The sequence below is a fragment of the Lithobates pipiens genome, unplaced genomic scaffold (assembly GCF_037356315.1).
Source record: "Lithobates pipiens isolate NorthernLeopardFrog02 unplaced genomic scaffold, aLitPip1_a1.2 Scaffold_23, whole genome shotgun sequence".
Lineage (NCBI taxonomy): Eukaryota > Metazoa > Chordata > Amphibia > Anura > Ranidae > Lithobates > Lithobates pipiens.
Genome location: NW_027507785.1, coordinates 219,543,751 through 219,561,767, shown reverse-complemented (window position 1 = coordinate 219,561,767; position 18,017 = coordinate 219,543,751). Strand labels below are relative to the sequence as shown.

Below are 18,017 nucleotides of genomic sequence, written 5' to 3'. Positions count from 1 at the left end.
CATACACACACACAACAGTTTTTGTGTGTGTCAATCCCTGGTCTAATTCTGGGTAGGAAATGACAGATTAAGCACTGAAGATGAGACAACGCTTACATCTAAAAAGAGACGCACAATGAAGAAGTGATCAGGGAAGTTTCTATTCTACCACAATGCTGTTAGGGCAGCAGAGCAGTAAATTCATGGGTCAAGTTTTAATCCTTTAGCATACCAGTATCACTGCATTGGTTTAGCACTGCCTTGCTGTGTACCATAATTGATTAGGTAAAGATTTTTTATTTTATTTTTTTCTGTATAGCTACGTTGACCCAGCTTGGGCCAATGTAAGTAAGCATATGCCATACCTAGCCCACCCCTGTAAGAAAAATGCAAGCTGTTCCCTGAATGGCCAACATGCTGAGCAAGTGACCCCATGTTCACTACACAGCGGAGCAACCACTCAGCACTGGAAGTGGAAGACAGTGAGTATCACTGTAGTACTGCTGGCTACTAGAGTGATTCTCTGCTTCTAAAATGGATTGATCAGATATGGCATATGCATATATATTGTGATCTAGCAGACCAATGTCATCATACAAAAAAAAAAAATTTTTTTAAAATACCTGGAATTCAGTTTTAAAGCAGAACTAACATTTCCTTTTTAAAACTGTGCCATGGCAAGCCATTTATTGCAGAAGAGACATGCAATGTCTCTTTAGCAATACAATACACCTACCTGCCTGCTGAGTCTTCTTTGGAAAGCAGGAAGTCGGGTATATATCGTCATGAGGGATTTAAAGTGGTTGTAAACCCATTACAACCACTTTAACCTATAGGTAAGGCTAAATTAAGGCTTACCTGTAGGTGCAAGAAATATCTCCCAAATCTAAAAGGTTTAGGAGATATTTGCAGAAATAGCAGCACCGATGTCTACGGTTGGACACAGGCGCACTGAGCGTGCGGTTTCTAACGGTGATCATGCCATTAGTGGCGGCACCAGCGCAGAAGTGACATCATCGCTGCTCCGGCGCTGTGATTACCCAGAAGACGCGCCAAGTCAACATGTCAACAACGGAGACAGTGAACGAGGGTCGCTTCGATCTCAGGTAAGTAATTCATAATGAGCTAGTATGCATCTCAGATGGCGTTGCTGTGATTTCACTTGACAAAGCAACTACATAGGCTACAGTCACACCAGCCTCCTGCACTGGGAGCAATTATAAGTGAAATCTAAACAAACTTTATGCTTCCCAAACACTTTCTCCTACATTTAAATATAATTGCTTTTAATGTGTTTTTACATGCTTTAACACACACACAGAGTATCTAATCTGCCCCTGGATTTACAGAATTCTATGGTCTCTAAACATAGTTAAACTGAATGCATCTAGATGCAAATTGTGATAAAAAAATTTAAAAACTTATAGGCGTTTAGAAATGGTTATAGCTACATATTGAGGTTGAAAAATGTTCATTCAATTCAAACAAAAATCGCTTCTAAACTCATGTATATTATTGCCATTGCAAATTAGGCCTTGGTCATAAAATCTGCCTCCCGTTATCAAGGGGAAGAGACTATCACACGGTGTGCAAACACTGTGGAGCTGTGCTGGAATTTTTTTTTCTTCTAAAATGCTTCTTAGCGGTGTTATTCCAGTGGCTGTTACAATGCATAATCTCAAAAAGTCATTATTTCCCTTATCTCTTTTTAAAAATGTTCACCTAAACTGTTTTGGCTCCTCAGCTATAGATATATATAATCTGCAATAACCACCATCTGTAAACATTTAAGGCTGATCTGACCAACCATATTTCATTTAGGAGAACCACGCTAGTTAAGTAATCAGTTTTCATTTTCTCCCCACATTCCACACAGGGTAACCAGATTGGCATGGTTTAAGGATTTAAAAATAAATTTGAAAACATGTGTTGAAAATAAAACAAAAGGAAAAAAAGGAAGATAGGATAAAGTGAAGTGTGTCATGTATTTGTTTTAAAACAGATTTGCTCCACTGACCTCTTCATTCAGATTGCTAACAAGAAGAACAGTATTTGCACTCGTTGAAACACCATGGATACCAACACGGCTTGCAGCAGCAGCAGCCGCAGCAGCTGCAGCATTTGGTATCCCCAATGGACTTAATGCACCAGGAACAGCTGCAAAAGGAAACACAAAAATACATTAAGGGAAAAAAAACATAGTGAACCTCACCTATAACAATGTCTGATGGAAGAACAGTTTATGGTCAGGGAAACAACTTCTTTCTTCGTTCAATGCCATTTTTAAAAGGAAAGGTATAGTGCATTTTAAGGGAGCACATATTTCAAGTTTTGAGAGGTTTACCTTAAATTTTTGATGGGATTTAATATCACAAATCCTTTCAAAATTTGTTATTGTATTATATGTGGAGATTGCAAATTAGCCACTTAGATTAGCTACTACAATGGCTTAACAGCTATTGAGATAAATGGCCACAAAGGGAGTGCAAGGTTGTCAATGAGTCAGCTGACTTGTGAGAAGGAACAGTAATCTGTAGCACTAGGCAAAGGAGAAAACAAAGCCAAAGCATGAAATAAGCAAATATGGCTACCCCAATCTATATACTATAAGCAACAAGGGGGGAATTTTAGGACTTTAAACTATACTTTATACTATACTTAGACACTTGATGCAAAAGAAAGTGTTTTTAAAAGAGGAACACGTATAGTTTTGATTATTTTCATCCAGCTGTTCTGACACAAGACTGCTCGAATGCTTTTTTAATTTTTTTGCATGAACTCCAAAATAATCACAAGGAAAAATCAGCAACAGGATCAAAAGTTAGGCCCCAAGTCAATCAGATTTTTTTAGATTCAAAATAGGATTTGCATTCCCATATATAGCTATGTAAATGTAGGTAAAAAGGAGCACCTGATATGCAGTCAATGAAAGTTGGAAGGTGAATTTCTAATCAGTTAATGACATGTTTCAGAAGAACAAAGACTCCCCCTTCCTTCCAATCAGTGACAGCTGATTTGATCACTTGTTGCTACTTTCAATAAAAAAATTACAAATTCAACTTCAGACTTGTATTTTACTGTATATCGGGTGCTCTTTTTTACCAATCTTTACAAGAACATGCGGAAACTACCTTGAGGCCGCAATCTAGAGGTAGCAGCCCAAGCCCCCAAAAAAGGGCACACCGCCAGCTTCTTTTTAAGTTGGGCAGAAATCATTGGAAAATAACTTTTCCAACAACTCCCCCATCATCACTTTGCAATCTGTGAACTGATCTGGGGATTTCATTAACAATGTAATGACACTGACAGCGGTTCGCAGAAGGCAGTGTGAACCGCTTGCAGGAGAGATGCAATGCGGGAAGCAGCGCTGTAATCGTAATGGTTCCCGCATTGCATAAGTGTGAACCTAGGCTAAATCTGCTCTTAAGAGCAAAGCTAAATACCACATGTGCCTTCTAGACAATAAAAGACAAAGAAAGGAATAGGATCTTTTAGTATCAGAATGTTTAACTTCCATTGCGAACATAACATTAGCAGCTGCATACAGACTTCTAGTCGAGCAAGAAGGTCACTCCAAAAATGTCAGCAAATTCACCAATGAAAGTACTATAAGCTACAAAATAGCTCTCCGTTTCTTTATTACTGCAGAGAAAAATTGTAGTCATAGCCAGTTCCAACATATGCATATCTGTAAGACAGCTATAAATATGTTTGGAAGTGATGGGGAGTAGGTATCTTCAGCTGGTTGGATGGGTAGGTTTAGGCTATCCATAAAAGCTATTTTATTTTTTTCGTTCAGGCCCACAGCATGGATGGGGAAGCTACATGGAGTGATGTTGTATTCAGCCAACCACAACATTCACTGACTGAATACCCAAACAGTGACTGCTTTTAAATTGCACTTTGTTTAGAGGGTGGTGACACATGCAATGGCTCAAATTCCAGCCAATTCAACAGCAATGGGCTGAAATTAGATTCAAGTAGGGCCAGCTTTAAGCCAGATCTACAGCTTTGAGTTTTGACGGATGTATTTTGTAATGAATGTTATAATGCAAGTTAAAACGTGTGTCAATGCACCTCAACGTTCACGTCCTATGTTAAGGAAATGAGACGTGTTTATTGTGTTTCTATTTATTACAATTGAAAAACATCAGGACAAAAAAAAAAAAAAAAAGCAACAATATGCGAAAGGTGTAAAATAGGCAACAATCACTGCATGTCATTTATTCTTTGCTCTCTTATAAAGTGTGTAATGTTCTCTGCCTCCTTAAAGTGAACCTATAACCAAGCTAAAAAAATACTAGCTTGGTCTTTACAACCCCCAGTTGTCTCCATCCTGAAATAAATTATATATATATATATATATATATATATATATATATATATTACACACACACACACACACACACACACATATACAGTTTCGCTCATAGGTTAACATACCCTGGCAGTTTCTTTGCCAATTCTTTTGCTTTCCCCATGACTCGGAATCCAGAAACAATGGTGCAGAACTGGGTAAAAGATGCAAGGGTCTGCCAGGAGTCCAGAAACTCCTTGACCTTTTATACACACACTTATTACAAGCAAACAGAACACAGGTGAGGACGGTTACCTTTAATAGCCATTCAAACCCCTTTGTGTCAACTTGTGTGCATGTTATCACGCCAAAATCATCGGAGTATGTAAACTTTTGATCAGGGTCATTTGGGTAGTTTCTGTTGCCATGATTTAAAAAGAGTAAACACAGTTGACTGATAATAAATGGCTTCAGCCAAACACCAACCATGAGTGAAAGAAAAGTTTGTGTGTTATCTTTCATATTCTCTGAAAAATGGGCAAAAAAAAAAAAAAATCTAATTCTGCCAGGGTATGTATATATAAATAATGGATAAATAAAAAAAATAAAATAAAATTAAAACGCTGCCATGACAAATCTTATATTAACCGGTTCCCGACCGGCTCCTGTAAATATATGTCGGCAGAATGGCACGGCTGGCCAAAGTAACGTACCCGTACGTTACTTTGAATTTCCCACCGTGCGCCCGCCGAGGGCTCTGTGACCGTGGTCGCGGGTCCTGCTGACTTGATCGCTGCGGGGATACCCGCAATCGTGTCACCAAACTCAAGAACGGGGAGATGCCAATGTAAACAGCATCTCACCGTTCTGCCTAGTGACAGCACACGGATAGCCTACTCCCTGTCATTGGGAGCAGCGATCAGTGTGGCGTCACACAGCCACGCTCCCATACAGTGAGAAACACGCCCCTAGGATCACTTAACCCACAACACTGCTACCTAGTGGTTAACCCCTTTCACTGCCAGTGACATTTTTACAGTAATCAAAGCAATGTTATAACATTGATCGCCGTATTAATGCCAATGGTCCCAAAAATGTGTCAAAATTGTCGATGTGTCTGCCAAAACGTTGCAGTCACGATAAAAAAAAAAAAAAAAAAAAAAAACGCTGATCGCTGCCATTACTAGTAAAAAAAAAAAAAAAAAATATAAAAATGCAATAAAACTATCTCCTATCTTGTAGACCCTATAACTTTTGTTTGGGAGCCACGTCACATGACCACGCAATTGTCAGTTAAATGGACACAGTGCCGGATCGCAAAAAAACACTCTGGGGTCAGGAAGAGGGTAAATCCTTCCAGGGCTGAAGTGGTTAAAGAAAACACCATACTTAAAAGTGGTTCTAAACCTCAGACAATAAATATGAACAAAGCATAACCCTCTATAGTGTGCTACTTGTCTCAGTCCAGAGCACTAAGACCCCTTTCACATTGGGGTGTTTTTCAGGAGCTTTAGAGTTAAAAAAAAGCAATTGTAAAGTGCTTGAAAGAAGCCTCATCTGCAATCCCAATGTGAAAGCCTGAGTGCTTTCACACTGAGGCACTGCGCTGGCAGGGTGTCAAAAAGAGTCCTGCAATCAGCTTCTTTGCATCACTTTTGGAGCGGTGAATATACCGCTCCTAAAGCACCCCTTTCCATTGAAATCAATGGGAAGCGCCTGCAAAGCGCTTTTGGCAGCGAAGCTTTGTGGGCGCTTTTAACCCTTTATTTGGCCACTAGCAGGGGTTAAAGGCACCCCACTAGCGTTCAAAAAACGCTAGTAAAGCGCCCCTAGTTTAAGCGGTCTTTACAAGTGTTTTTCGGGCGCTGACAGCGTGAAAGGGCTCTTAAAGTACTTGGGCTTTCACATTGGGATTGCAGATAAGGCTTCTTTCAAGCACTTAACAGACGCTTTTTTTAACGCTAAAGCGCCTGAAAAACGCTCAGCTCTCATTTATCAAAACAGGAACCGCTGTGCATGACTTCTCTCTTCACTTTGTTCAGTTAAGCTTTGGAAATGAAAGTTAGACGCTGACTGGCTGTCATGCTCAAGTGCTCCAAATTCTAGTTCCAGTTTTGATTAATTCCCCACATAAATTATGAAAATGCAGAGATAACAAAAAGTGAATTGCTGGTTAAACACACACGCAGCAAATTCATACATTTTTTTTTTTATTATTAACTTGATTAGGAAAAAAAACAAAAAAACATGGTTATATCCCTGGTTCAAACAATCAGCTCAAAGGCTGTTAAATATTGCTTCAGCAGATATACAAGCTTCTACATTCTGGTCCTGACATTCATATGGTTACTTAAGGAGGGAGGAGGTTTAGGGGTTTTCAAGTGGATAAATATCAACTTCTGGGCCTGAAACAGTGCTTTTGATCTGCTGCATAGAGGGATAACATATTGAGACTTTTTAGGATAGGGGTCTAAAACGCAGGTGTAATAGCAAGTACTAGATCATCCCGTAAAATTATTTCACACACTTTTAACCTGTTTTCTACTGAAAAATAAAGGATAGGATCAAGGCAAAAACTGTTTATATTATTATATTTATATGACAGAGATGTTACATTGCTTTGGTGCTAGAAAACTGCCTTGAGTACAGGCAAAGTTACAGAAAGGTAAACAATTTAGAGAAATTAGTGCATACAAGCCACTGTATAAACTCAATTGTCACAAGGTAATCAGATGTGAGTATTCCCAGATGCACTGAGTCACTCACATCCTTCTCATTATTTATGTAAGCAGCTATCACCACCACCATATTAGGAGAACACTGCAGGAGCCTCAGACAGAGCTCCAGCAATGCCTTAAACAGAAAAGCACATTCTGTGGGAATATGGAACTCATAAGCACCTGCTTATTAAAATGAACCATATTTTTATCAGAGCTGCTGTGGGATACTAGAAATAGGATCATGTATACCTAGAAGTGAGGTTTCCTTTGCGAATGCTGCAGCAATAGCTGGGTCTAATGCAGGTTGCCCATCTCCTGATGGCAGGTCTGGACGAGTATAATCCCGACTTTTGTCATTATTATATTTTACGTTTAGGTTTACCAGTTTTGAAAAGTCAATCCGAAGGGTGCAGCACGCATTGTAGATATTTTGGCCATCTAGTGCCTAATAAATAGGGAAAAAATATATATATGAATAACAGCAAAACCAAGAAACAAACTTTATGCACAAACCTTAGTGATTCTAAAAGCCCACTTTAAAAAAAATAACAAACATTGCATACTTGCCTGCTTTGTGCAATGGTTTTTCACAGAGCAGCCCTGGATCCTCCTTTTCTCGGGCCCCCTCCGGCGCTCCTGTCACCTCCCCTCTGCAGCTTGCTATAGGGTCACTTGTGTCCATAAGACACACAGTGTGGCTCAGCCCCTCCCCACTGGTTGCGATTGACTTCGGGCTCCACAAAAACCAATTTAAAGAAGTGAGATCTTTCATTCTATGATTAGTGTAGGGCTCACTGAAAATGGGGTACTTTGACGCAGTAGTGGGCTTAAGCACTGTATGGCCATATGGTGTGACCAAATTCCCATATTTGCTTATTATGTTCATGGTGCTTTAAATAGCCTTGTAGGATTTAAATTACATTTTTGTACGTGTGCGCTATAATCTTTTCTTCTGTTTGTATGATCTTAAAGCAGCACCATCTTTAATGTGATTCATAGTTAGGGTGTGCCCCCCAAGTTTTTGTTCGATTTTAAGAATAGCACAGGTTTCTCCTTAAGCATTCTATAACCACTTCACAGCCACCCTATAGCAGTTTTACTGTTATAGGATGGCCGCTGTGCGCCGGATCACGTATACACACACGCGCGATTGTGCACTTCTGGCTAGTGGGCACAAATGCACACTGCCAGAGGCTCGCTCCTGCAGTGATTATGCACAGTGGGAGACAATCAGCGGGTACTGCAGACTCTATGACCACCAGCACCCTTTGATCATTACAGAGGCAGAACGGCAGTCTGCCTATGTAAACAAGGCAGATTGCCATTCTGACAGTAGGGAAGGCATGGATTATGGTGTACACAAACACTGGCTAGGAACAAAAAATAAAAATGCAGAGGTAATCAAATAAATACCACCAAAATAAATCTTTATTTGTGTGTGTGTGTGTGTGTGTGGGGGGGGGGGGGGGGGGGGGGGGGGGCGGACCAACTTTATATGGGTACAGTGTTGCACGACTGCGCAATTGTCACTTAAAGTAACGCAGTGCTGTATCGCAAAAAATGGCCTGGTCATGGAGGGGGTAAATCTTCTGGAGCTAAAGTGGTTAAACCAGGTTGGGTGCACTTTAAATATTTTGCTGGAAATGTTTTACTTACCAGTTTTGCTTGTTGTGCATTAGCTGGGTCTCCGTATTGTAGTAGGGCTTGAAACTGATTGTTTTTCGTAAAAGTAATTATCTTCAAAACAGTACCAAACTTTGAAAATATCTGAGTCAAAAATAAGAGCAAAAATGTATTTATTTTTTTTTTAATAAACCACAAAAATAAAAATAGTAAAATTCCATAAAGCTTAAACTATGACTTAGGGCATTTATACACTGGGGCTGGCATCGGCAGTAAAGCGATGCCATTTTTAGCGGCACTTTGCCGGTGCTGCTCATTGATTTCAATGGGCAGGGGCGCTTTAGGAGCAGTGTATACACCGCTCCTAAAGTGCCTCAAAGATGCTGCTTACAGGACTTTTTTTTTTTTAGCGTCCTGCCAGTGCACCACTCCAGTGTGAGAGCTCTGAAAGGCTCTGAAGTGTTAACTAAAGACTGTGAATGTAATTACTGAGACAAACTATTACTACAATCGCAAAGTACATACAGTATCTCACAAAAGTGAGCGCACCGTCACATTTTTGTAAATCTTTTATTATACCTTTTCATGTGACAACACTGAAGAAATTACACTTTGCTACAATGTAAAGTAGCGAATGTACAGCTTGTATAAATAGTGTAAATTTGCTGTCCCCTCAAAATAAATCACACAGCCAATAATGTCTAAACTGCTGTCAACAAAAGTGAGTACACCCTTAAGTGAAAATGTCCAAATTAGGCCCAATTAGCCATCTTTCCCCAGTGTCATGTGACTCAGTGTTACAAGGTCTCAGGTGTGAATAGGGAGCAGGTGTGTTAAATTTGGTGTTATCGCTCTCACTCTCTCATACTGGTCACTGGAGGTTCAACACGGCACCTCATGTCAAAGAACTCTCTGAGGATGTGAAAAAAGAACGGTTGCTCTAAATAAAGATGGCCTAGGCTATAAGACTGGCAATTCCCTGAAACTGAGCTGCAGTATGGTGGCCAAGACCATACAGCGGTTTAACAGGACAGGTTCCACTCAGAAGAGGCCTTGTCATGGTCGACCAAAGAAGTTGAGTGCACGTGATCAGTGTCATATCCAGAGGTTGTCTTTGGTAAATAGACGTATGAGTGCTGCCAGCATTGCTGCAGAGGTTGAAGGGGTGGGGGGGGTTAACGCCTCTTAGTGTATCAAATTGGTCTGCATGGCTGTCGTCCCAGAAGAAAGCCTCTTCTAAAGATGATACACAAAGCCCACAGTTTGCTGAAGACAAGCAGACCGAGGAGATGGATTACTGGAACTATGTCCTGTGGTCTAATGAAACCAAGATAAATTTGGTTCAGATGGGGGTTAAACGTGTGTGTGGTGGCAATCAGGTGAGCAGTAAAATTACAAGCGTACAGTCAAGCATGGTGGTGGGAGTGTCATGGTCTGGGGCTGCTGGCACTAGGGAGATACAGTTCATTGAGGGAACCATGAATGCCAACATGTACATACTTAAGCAGAGCATGATCACCTCCCTTCGGAGACTGTGCCGCAGGGCAGTGTTCCAACATGACAATGACCTCAAACACACCTCCAAGACAACCACTGCCTTGCTAAAGAAGCTGAAGGTAAAGGTGATGGACTGGCCAAACAGGTCTCTTGACCTAGACCCTATTGAGCATCTGTGGGGTACTCTCAACCAGAAGATGGAGGAGCGCAAGGTCTCTAACATTCACCAACTCCGTAATGTCATCATGGAAGAAGACTGGAGTGGAAGAGGACTCCAGTGGCAACCTGTGAAGCTCTGGTGAACTCCATGCCCAAGAGGGTTAAGGCAGTGCTGGAAAATAATGGTGGCCACACAAAATATTGACACTTTGGGCCCAATTTGGACATTTTCACTTAGGAGTGTACTCACTTTTGTTGCCAGCGGTTTAGAAATGAATGGCTGTGTTGAGTTATTTTGAGGGGAGAGCAAATTTACAGTTACACAAGCTGTACACTCACTATTTTACATTGTAGCAAAGTGTAATTTCTTCAGCGTTGTCACATGAAAAGACATAATAAAATATTTACAAAAATATGAGGGGTGTACTCGCTTTTGTGAGATACTGTATGTTTTTTTAGAAATGCCCAGATGAAGTTAGGATTAATGGATACACAAGCATCATAAACTTGATCTGGTAGTTGAAGGATTAACTTGGTGGGTTCAGTGGAAAGACTGGAGCCCCATCAGGAATGAGTCACTCCAGTCTTTCCACTGCACTTAACTCAAGTTAACCCTTCAGCTACAGACCAAGTTTATGATGTTTGTGCATCACTTAACCCTAATTAAATCTACACATTTCTAAAAGACTTATGTACTGTATATGCGCTTTGTTAATATAGTAATAGTTTTATTATCTCTGCAGTTTCACTACAGGCTGTTAGCAGCCAGTGTTTTTTGCTTAGCTGCTACACAAGCCTCCTACAGCAATCCTAAGTGCTAGTGATTTTACTTATGGTCTTCTGTAAATGTTATTAGTACACTCTATATAAGTTGTTTAGTACTTTAGCTTTACTGGCCCGTTAGGATTCACTTTCACCTACCTGATGAAGGACGTCAAGGGTAACAGGGTAGTACATGTTGTCAATAATTATTCTTAGGACAGGACTCTGTGCTGAGGAAACGGTGGTCTCACTTCCTGCAGTAGTACCCACAGCAGAATTTGTAGTCTGAACTGCAGATACAGCCTGAAGCACTGCTTGAGCACGCTAAAACAAAAACAAAAACACTCACAGAACTTCCAAAACAGTAGTAGCAGAGAGAAAAACGTACTGCATGCGTATAGAAATAAAGATGAACGACTGTAAGCTCTGTCACACAGAAACTGTTAAAATTCTCAGTTTCCAAATGCTTCAAATTTAACTATGCAGAAAAAAGTCAGGACTAAATAAAAATCACTGCAGGTTTTCACATTTTGCTTCCTTCCGGCATCCACAGTAGTACAGTTGACAGCTGTCCTGTCCTGTTTGTTGCACTGTGACCTTAAAATTGGCTGATTCATGAAAACCAGAGAAAAACCCATGTCATTCTGTTCAGAAAATTGCCTGTTTCACTTTCACAGCACAATCTGGTTGTTATGAGTGACAGCTCCACTTTTGTGCCACTTTCTATAACAGCTCCAAAGGGCAGAAGCCTCAAAACAAAAACTACCCTACAAAGCAACGTTTTTTCATGTCTATTAGCATTAAATTGACAGGTAGCATCTAATATACATGTAGGAAATTCCATGTATGGACAATATCAGGTATTTTTTTATTCTGATTATTAATAGATCCCTTTATACTTTTAAGAGGAATATCGGTGTGTTTTAAGAAGCACAAATTTTGAGTTGTATAGATCTCCACATAACAGTAATATGTTGCAGTTTTTCAAAATTTTATTGCAGGGCTAGTTTAATCCCTTCATGACCAGAGTCAAAACAAACCTCAACACCCAAGCCCAATCTTGCCATTCTGACATGTGTTAAATAAAAAAAGTGTACATATGGGGGGGCATGGCCAGCTGCAGAGCGAGATGGATGTGTGAGCTGAGCGCCTCTCCTCACGGACAAACAGTGGCTAATAGTGACTTTCCAGAGGGGGTTTTCACCCCAAAATGGAGCGATCTACACACCATCGGTGACCATGGCCAGGAAAACAAAAGACCTCAGGAAGCCCCAGAAACTGACGGATTTTGTTTCATGGCAGACATACAAGATGGCACCGGCCATTCATCCACCCAGGCCCACAACACACTCCACACCCATCCTAACTCTGCATCTGTCAGCAAAAATAAAGGGTCCCCAGACAGCCAGCAATCCTACTCTAATACTCCTCAGTCTGCAAGCCCAGCTAAAGCCAAAGTCCGGATGGATGGCTCTGGATGCAGCCGCACAGCCAACCCCAGCACTGACTCTGGGGAGGACACTAGAGAGCTGCCTGACAGCAGAGGTTTTGCCAACGAATAATCAGCCAGTTATGGAGACAGTGCTAAAGGACAAGTTACTGTCCATAAGGAGTTCAATCCAAACTGACATGATGTCCTGCATGCAAAAGTTCAATAAGGAGGTACAGGCTGTAGAATTCAGGATGGGGCACATTGAAAACAAGATGGGGGAGTTTGCAGATACTGTGAACAATTTGGTAGATGCCCATGATGAAAAAGGAGGTAATAGAAGGGCTCAAAACTAAAATGGCCGACACCCTATTTCCATCTGGAGAGCTAACCCGCTTCTTTTACAGGAAAAAACTACTAAAACTATTTTGGAACAACATTTAATGTAATATTTTAGCGATAATGTGAATTCTGTGGATGATAAGTTTACATTGTGGAATGCCCAGAAGGCATTCATGAGGGGTATCTTTATTATATTGGGGGCAAGGAGGAAGAGGCAGCAACAAAAACAAATACAGGACCTCACAAACAAAATTCACAACTTAGAAATCAGTAATAAACAAAAACCCGCACCCTCAAGTTCTAAACAATTATCCCAACACTGGTATGATCTTCGATTGTTGCCATTAGGAAATTTTGAAAAGTCTACTAGACATCTAAATATGAACTATTATGTAAATGGTAACAGGGCGGGGAAATTCCTAGAACAGCACTTACAGGGCTGCAGGTACAAAACCAAGATATTATACATCCAACACCCAATCACTAAAGATAAACATCAACACCCACAAAAAATTGCCAACACATTTTGCAATTATTATGGATCTCTGTACAACTTGGCAGATCCAAATACCATTCAACCAACCCCAGAGGCTATATACAGGGCCTTTCTGAAGAAAGTGTCTATTCCCCAATTAAACCCAACACAACTACAGCACTTAAAGCGGGAGTCCACCAGGACTCCGCGTTTTTTTTTTTTTTTTTAAAGCCAGCAGCTACAAATACTGCAGCTGCTGACTTTTAAAATAGTGACACTTACCTGTCCAGCGCGCCCGCGATGTCGGCACCCGAAGCCGATCTCTAGATCGTCTGTAAGGTGCTGCCGCCGCCATCTTGGGTATGGGAATCAGGAAATGGAGCCTTTCGGCTTCATTTCCCGGTTCCCTACTGCGCATGCGCGAATCGTGCTACGCAATAAGGACGGTCCCCGCTGCCTCTGGGATCTGTGTGTTTCCCAGCAGGCAGCGGGGCACTTGCGGAAAGGGGCGGGCACTTGCGGAAAGGGGCGTAATCTACGCCCCTTTCCGCAGAGAGCTATCCCGGAAGTGGGTGCAGAATACCTGTACTGTACAGGTATCTGCACCCCCCTCCCCCCTGAAAGGTGCCAATTGTGGCGCCGGAGGGGGGAGGGTTTCCGATGAGCGGAGGTCCACTTTAGGGTGGACCTCCGCTTTAATTGTCCCTTCACAAACCAGGAAGTGTCTCATGCTATAGATACGCTACCACTAAACAAGTCCCCAGGCCCTCTTGGGATACAAAGAATATTACAAAACATTCAAGAACATCCTCACACCCCACCTAACCAATATTTTCAACGCTGCAGCTGCCTCTTCCTCCTTCCCATCATAAATGTTGAAAGCACTTGTAATCACCCTGCCCAAACCAGGGAAGGAACCATCTCTTCCACAGAATTTCAGGCCGATATCATTACTTAACCACCTGAAACTATATGCCAAACTGATCGCACTAAGGCTGATAAATATACATCTGGATTTACAAAAGGACGTCAAACCACGTCAAACCACTGACGTCACTAGGCGCCCAACTAATATAATCCAGCATGCAAATCTGAAGGGAACGCCTTCTCTGCTCCTAGCTTTGGATGCAGAGAAGGCGTTCAATCAGATACATTGGAGATATCTTGCCAGGGTATTGAAGAAGTTTGGATTCCAAGGTACCATATTTTCTGCAATTATGGCATTATATTCCAAGCCCTCTACCCAGGTTTACACCTTGGAGGCACTTTCCAGTCCATTTAATATTACAAATGGAACTCGCCAGGGGTGCCCACTTTCACCGTTAATTTTCAACCTTATCATGGATCCTCATGGAGTTACATACGCAATCACCCTCAAATTACAGGACATAGGTTTAACAACTCAGTACACACCATCAGTCTATTTGTTGATGATGTTATACTCATGATCACAGACGTAGACACCTCATTATCCTCGCTACATCAAACACTCAAAATGTTCAACGGTATATGCTACTACAAAGTAAACAACACTAATTCATACATCCTTGGCATCAATATACCTCCTAAAACTAGGCAAAAAATTTAACAATTATACCCATACATGTGGAACACCACTGCTATAAATTACTTATGCATCACCTTAACACCTAAGACAGAGAAATTCTTAAAAGCAAATTATTTCATATTCTTAGACAAATTACACTCCAAACTCCAAGATCTAGTAAAAACAGAATTATCCTGGTCCGGGAGACTGGCAGCCTTTAAAATGGTATTGCTACCACAATTTCTATACCCATATAGGACCATCCCTATCCCAGTGCCCATCATCTTCTTTACTAAAGCCCAATCTATGATCAACAGATATCTTTGGCAAGGAAAGAGGGCGAGGTGTGCATTCTCCAAACTAATCAATACTAGGAAGGCAGGAGGAGTGGGCTTAGTAGTACTTAAAGACTACTACATTGCCTCAATATTTGCGCAAATGAAAACATGGTTCCCCCAAAGCCCCAATACCAGATGGAAAGAAATGGAAAATATACAACTTAAAGGTGGCGATCTTTATCACTTTCTTCTTACTAGCCAACAATACACCCTTAGATACTAGGGATGCACCGAATGGGTTTTTTGGTGCCGAAACAGATACCAAAAATGAAAAATACACTAGGCCGAAAACCGAAACCGATGCCGAAACAGCACCGATACCGAAAATTACTGTTTTTAAAAAATATTTTTATACAGGAGGTGGTCAGAGACTGGGGACATGGTACAGGAGGTGGTCAGAGACAGGGGACGCGGTGCAGGAGGTGGTCAGAGACTGGCGCCACGGTACAGGAGGTGGTCAGAGACTGCATGCATGGTACAGGAGATGGTCAGAGACAGGGGACGCGGTGCAGGAGATGGTCAGAGACAGGGGACGCGGTGCAGGAGGTGGTCAGAGACTGGCGACGCGGTGCAGGAGGTGGTCAGAGACTGGCGACGCAGTGCAGGAGGTGGTCAGAGACTGGCGACGCGGTGCAGGAGGTGGTCAGAGACTGGCGACGCGGTGCAGGAGGTGGTCAGAGACTGGCGACGCGGTGCAGGAGGTGGTCAGAGACTGGCGACGCGGTGCAGGAGGTGGTCAGAGACTGGCGACGCGGTGCAGGAGGTGGTCAGAGACTGGCGACGCGGTGCAGGAGGTGGTCAGAGACTGGCGACGCGGTGCAGGAGGTGGTCAGAGACTGGCGACGCGGTGCAGGAGGTGGTCAGAGACTGGCGACACGGTACAGGAGGTGGTCAGAGACTGGCGACACGGTACAGGAGGTGGTCAGAGACTGGCGACACGGTACAGGAGGTGGTCAGAGACTGGCGACACGGTACAGGAGGTGGTCAGAGACTGCATGCATGGTACAGGAGATGGTCAGAGACAGGGGACGCGGTGCAGGAGATGGTCAGAGACAGGGGACGCGGTGCAGGAGATGGTCAGAGACAGGGGACGCGGTGCAGGAGATGGTCAGAGACAGGGGACGCGGTGCAGGAGATGGTCAGAGACAGGGGACGCGGTGCAGGAGATGGTCAGACTGGGGACACGGTACAGGAGATGGTCAGACTGGGGACACGGTACAGGAGATGGTCAGACCGGGGACACGGTACAGGAGATGGTCAGACCGGGGACACGGTACAGGAGATGGTCAGACCGGGGACACGGTACAGGAGATGGTCAGACTGGGGACTGGGGACACTGTACAGGAGATGGTCAGACTGGGGACACTGTACAGGAGATGGTCAGACTGGGGACGCGGTACAGAAGATGGTCAGACTGGGGACGCGGTACAGGAGATGGTCAGACTGGGGACACGGTATAGGAGATGGTCAGAGACAGAGGATGTGGTACAGGAGATGGTCAGAGACTGGGGACATGATTCAGAAGATGGTCAGTGCCTCATTGCAGCCAGTGTGTCCCATTGCAGCCAGTGTGCCCCATTGCAGCCAGTGTGCCCCATTGCAGCCAGTGTGCCCCATTGCAGCCAGTGTGCCCCATTGCAGCCAGTGTGCCCCATTGCAGCCAGTGGCAGCCAGTGTGCCGCATTGCAGCCAGTGGCAGTCAGTGTGCCCCATGGCAGCCAGTGTGCCCTATTGCAGCCAGCCTGTGCAGGGAAGAGAGCCGCCTCCGCCGCCGCCTGTTTGATCACAGCGCCGGGAACATCACAGCTTTCATTTCAATAGCTGTGTGTTCCCGGTCGCGCGCCGTCACACACAGCCCCTCCCCCTTGTCCGGGCACTTTGATAGACAGATCATCCGTCCAATCCTGCGGATGATCTGTCTATCTAAGTGCCCAGACAAGGGGGAGGGGCTGTGTGTGACGGCGCGCGGCCGGGAACACACAGCTATTGTACTACTAAAAATAATACGAAAAACACCAGAGCAAAATGTAATAATGCATTAAAGTGTTTGTACACCAATGCCAGAAGTCTGCCAAGCAAAATAGGTGAGTTGGAAGCTGTGGTGCATGAGGAGAGCTATGATGTAATCGGCATTGCTGAAACTTGGCTTCAATCCTCACATGACTGGGCTATTAATATTCCTGGCTATGCACTCTTTCGGAGAGACAGGGTAAAAAGGAAAGGTGGCGGGGTCTGTCTCTATGTGAGAAGTGATCTCAAAGCAAGTGTTAAAGAGGACCTGGTGGATGGAGAGTGTGATGAGTCCGAAGGTGGAACTGCATTTAGATGGGTGTAGTTCAAAGTTAATCGTTGGAGTTTGTTATAGACCACCCAATGTGAATGAGGAGGTGGAGACTCAGCTCCTTGCACAGATGGAAAGGGCTGCAAGGGCTGGGACAGTGATAATAATGGGGGATTTTAACTACCCAGAAATTGACTGGAGTAATGGCACTGCTGGGACAGTTAAAGGGCAAAAAATGATAAACCTATTACAGGACAATTTTATGGTCCAGTTTATTGAGGCCCCAACTAGGAATGAAGCTCTGTTGGACCTGGTAATCTCAAACCATGCGGAGCTTATTACTAATGTCCAGATAAAGGAACACCTGGGTAGCAGTGATCATAACATGATTTCCTTTGATGTTAGCGCTAAACAAGAAATACATACGGGTAAGATAAAAACACTTAACTTCAAGAGAGCTAATTTTCCAAGGATGAGGGATACTCTCCAGGACTTAGACTGGGAGAGAATATTCGCTTCAATGGGCACAGAACAGAAATGGGAATTCTTCAAAAAGACTGTTGGGGACC

General features: G+C 43.0%; 1 protein-coding gene across 1 annotated transcript in view; it reads right to left on the bottom strand.

Moving 5' to 3' along the window:
* PTBP2 (polypyrimidine tract binding protein 2) overlaps positions 1–18,017 on the bottom strand; it is a 126,707-nt gene that overhangs the window by 32,388 nt on the left and 76,302 nt on the right. Inside the window, exons 6-9 of the mRNA XM_077452868.1 lie at positions 11,197–11,361; positions 8,653–8,763; positions 7,246–7,441; positions 1,997–2,136 (exon numbers count right to left, since the gene is read on the bottom strand). Of these exons, the coding sequence (XP_077308994.1) occupies positions 1,997–2,136; positions 7,246–7,441; positions 8,653–8,763; positions 11,197–11,361 (612 nt within the window). The remainder of the gene's footprint in view (positions 1–1,996; positions 2,137–7,245; positions 7,442–8,652; positions 8,764–11,196; positions 11,362–18,017) is intronic.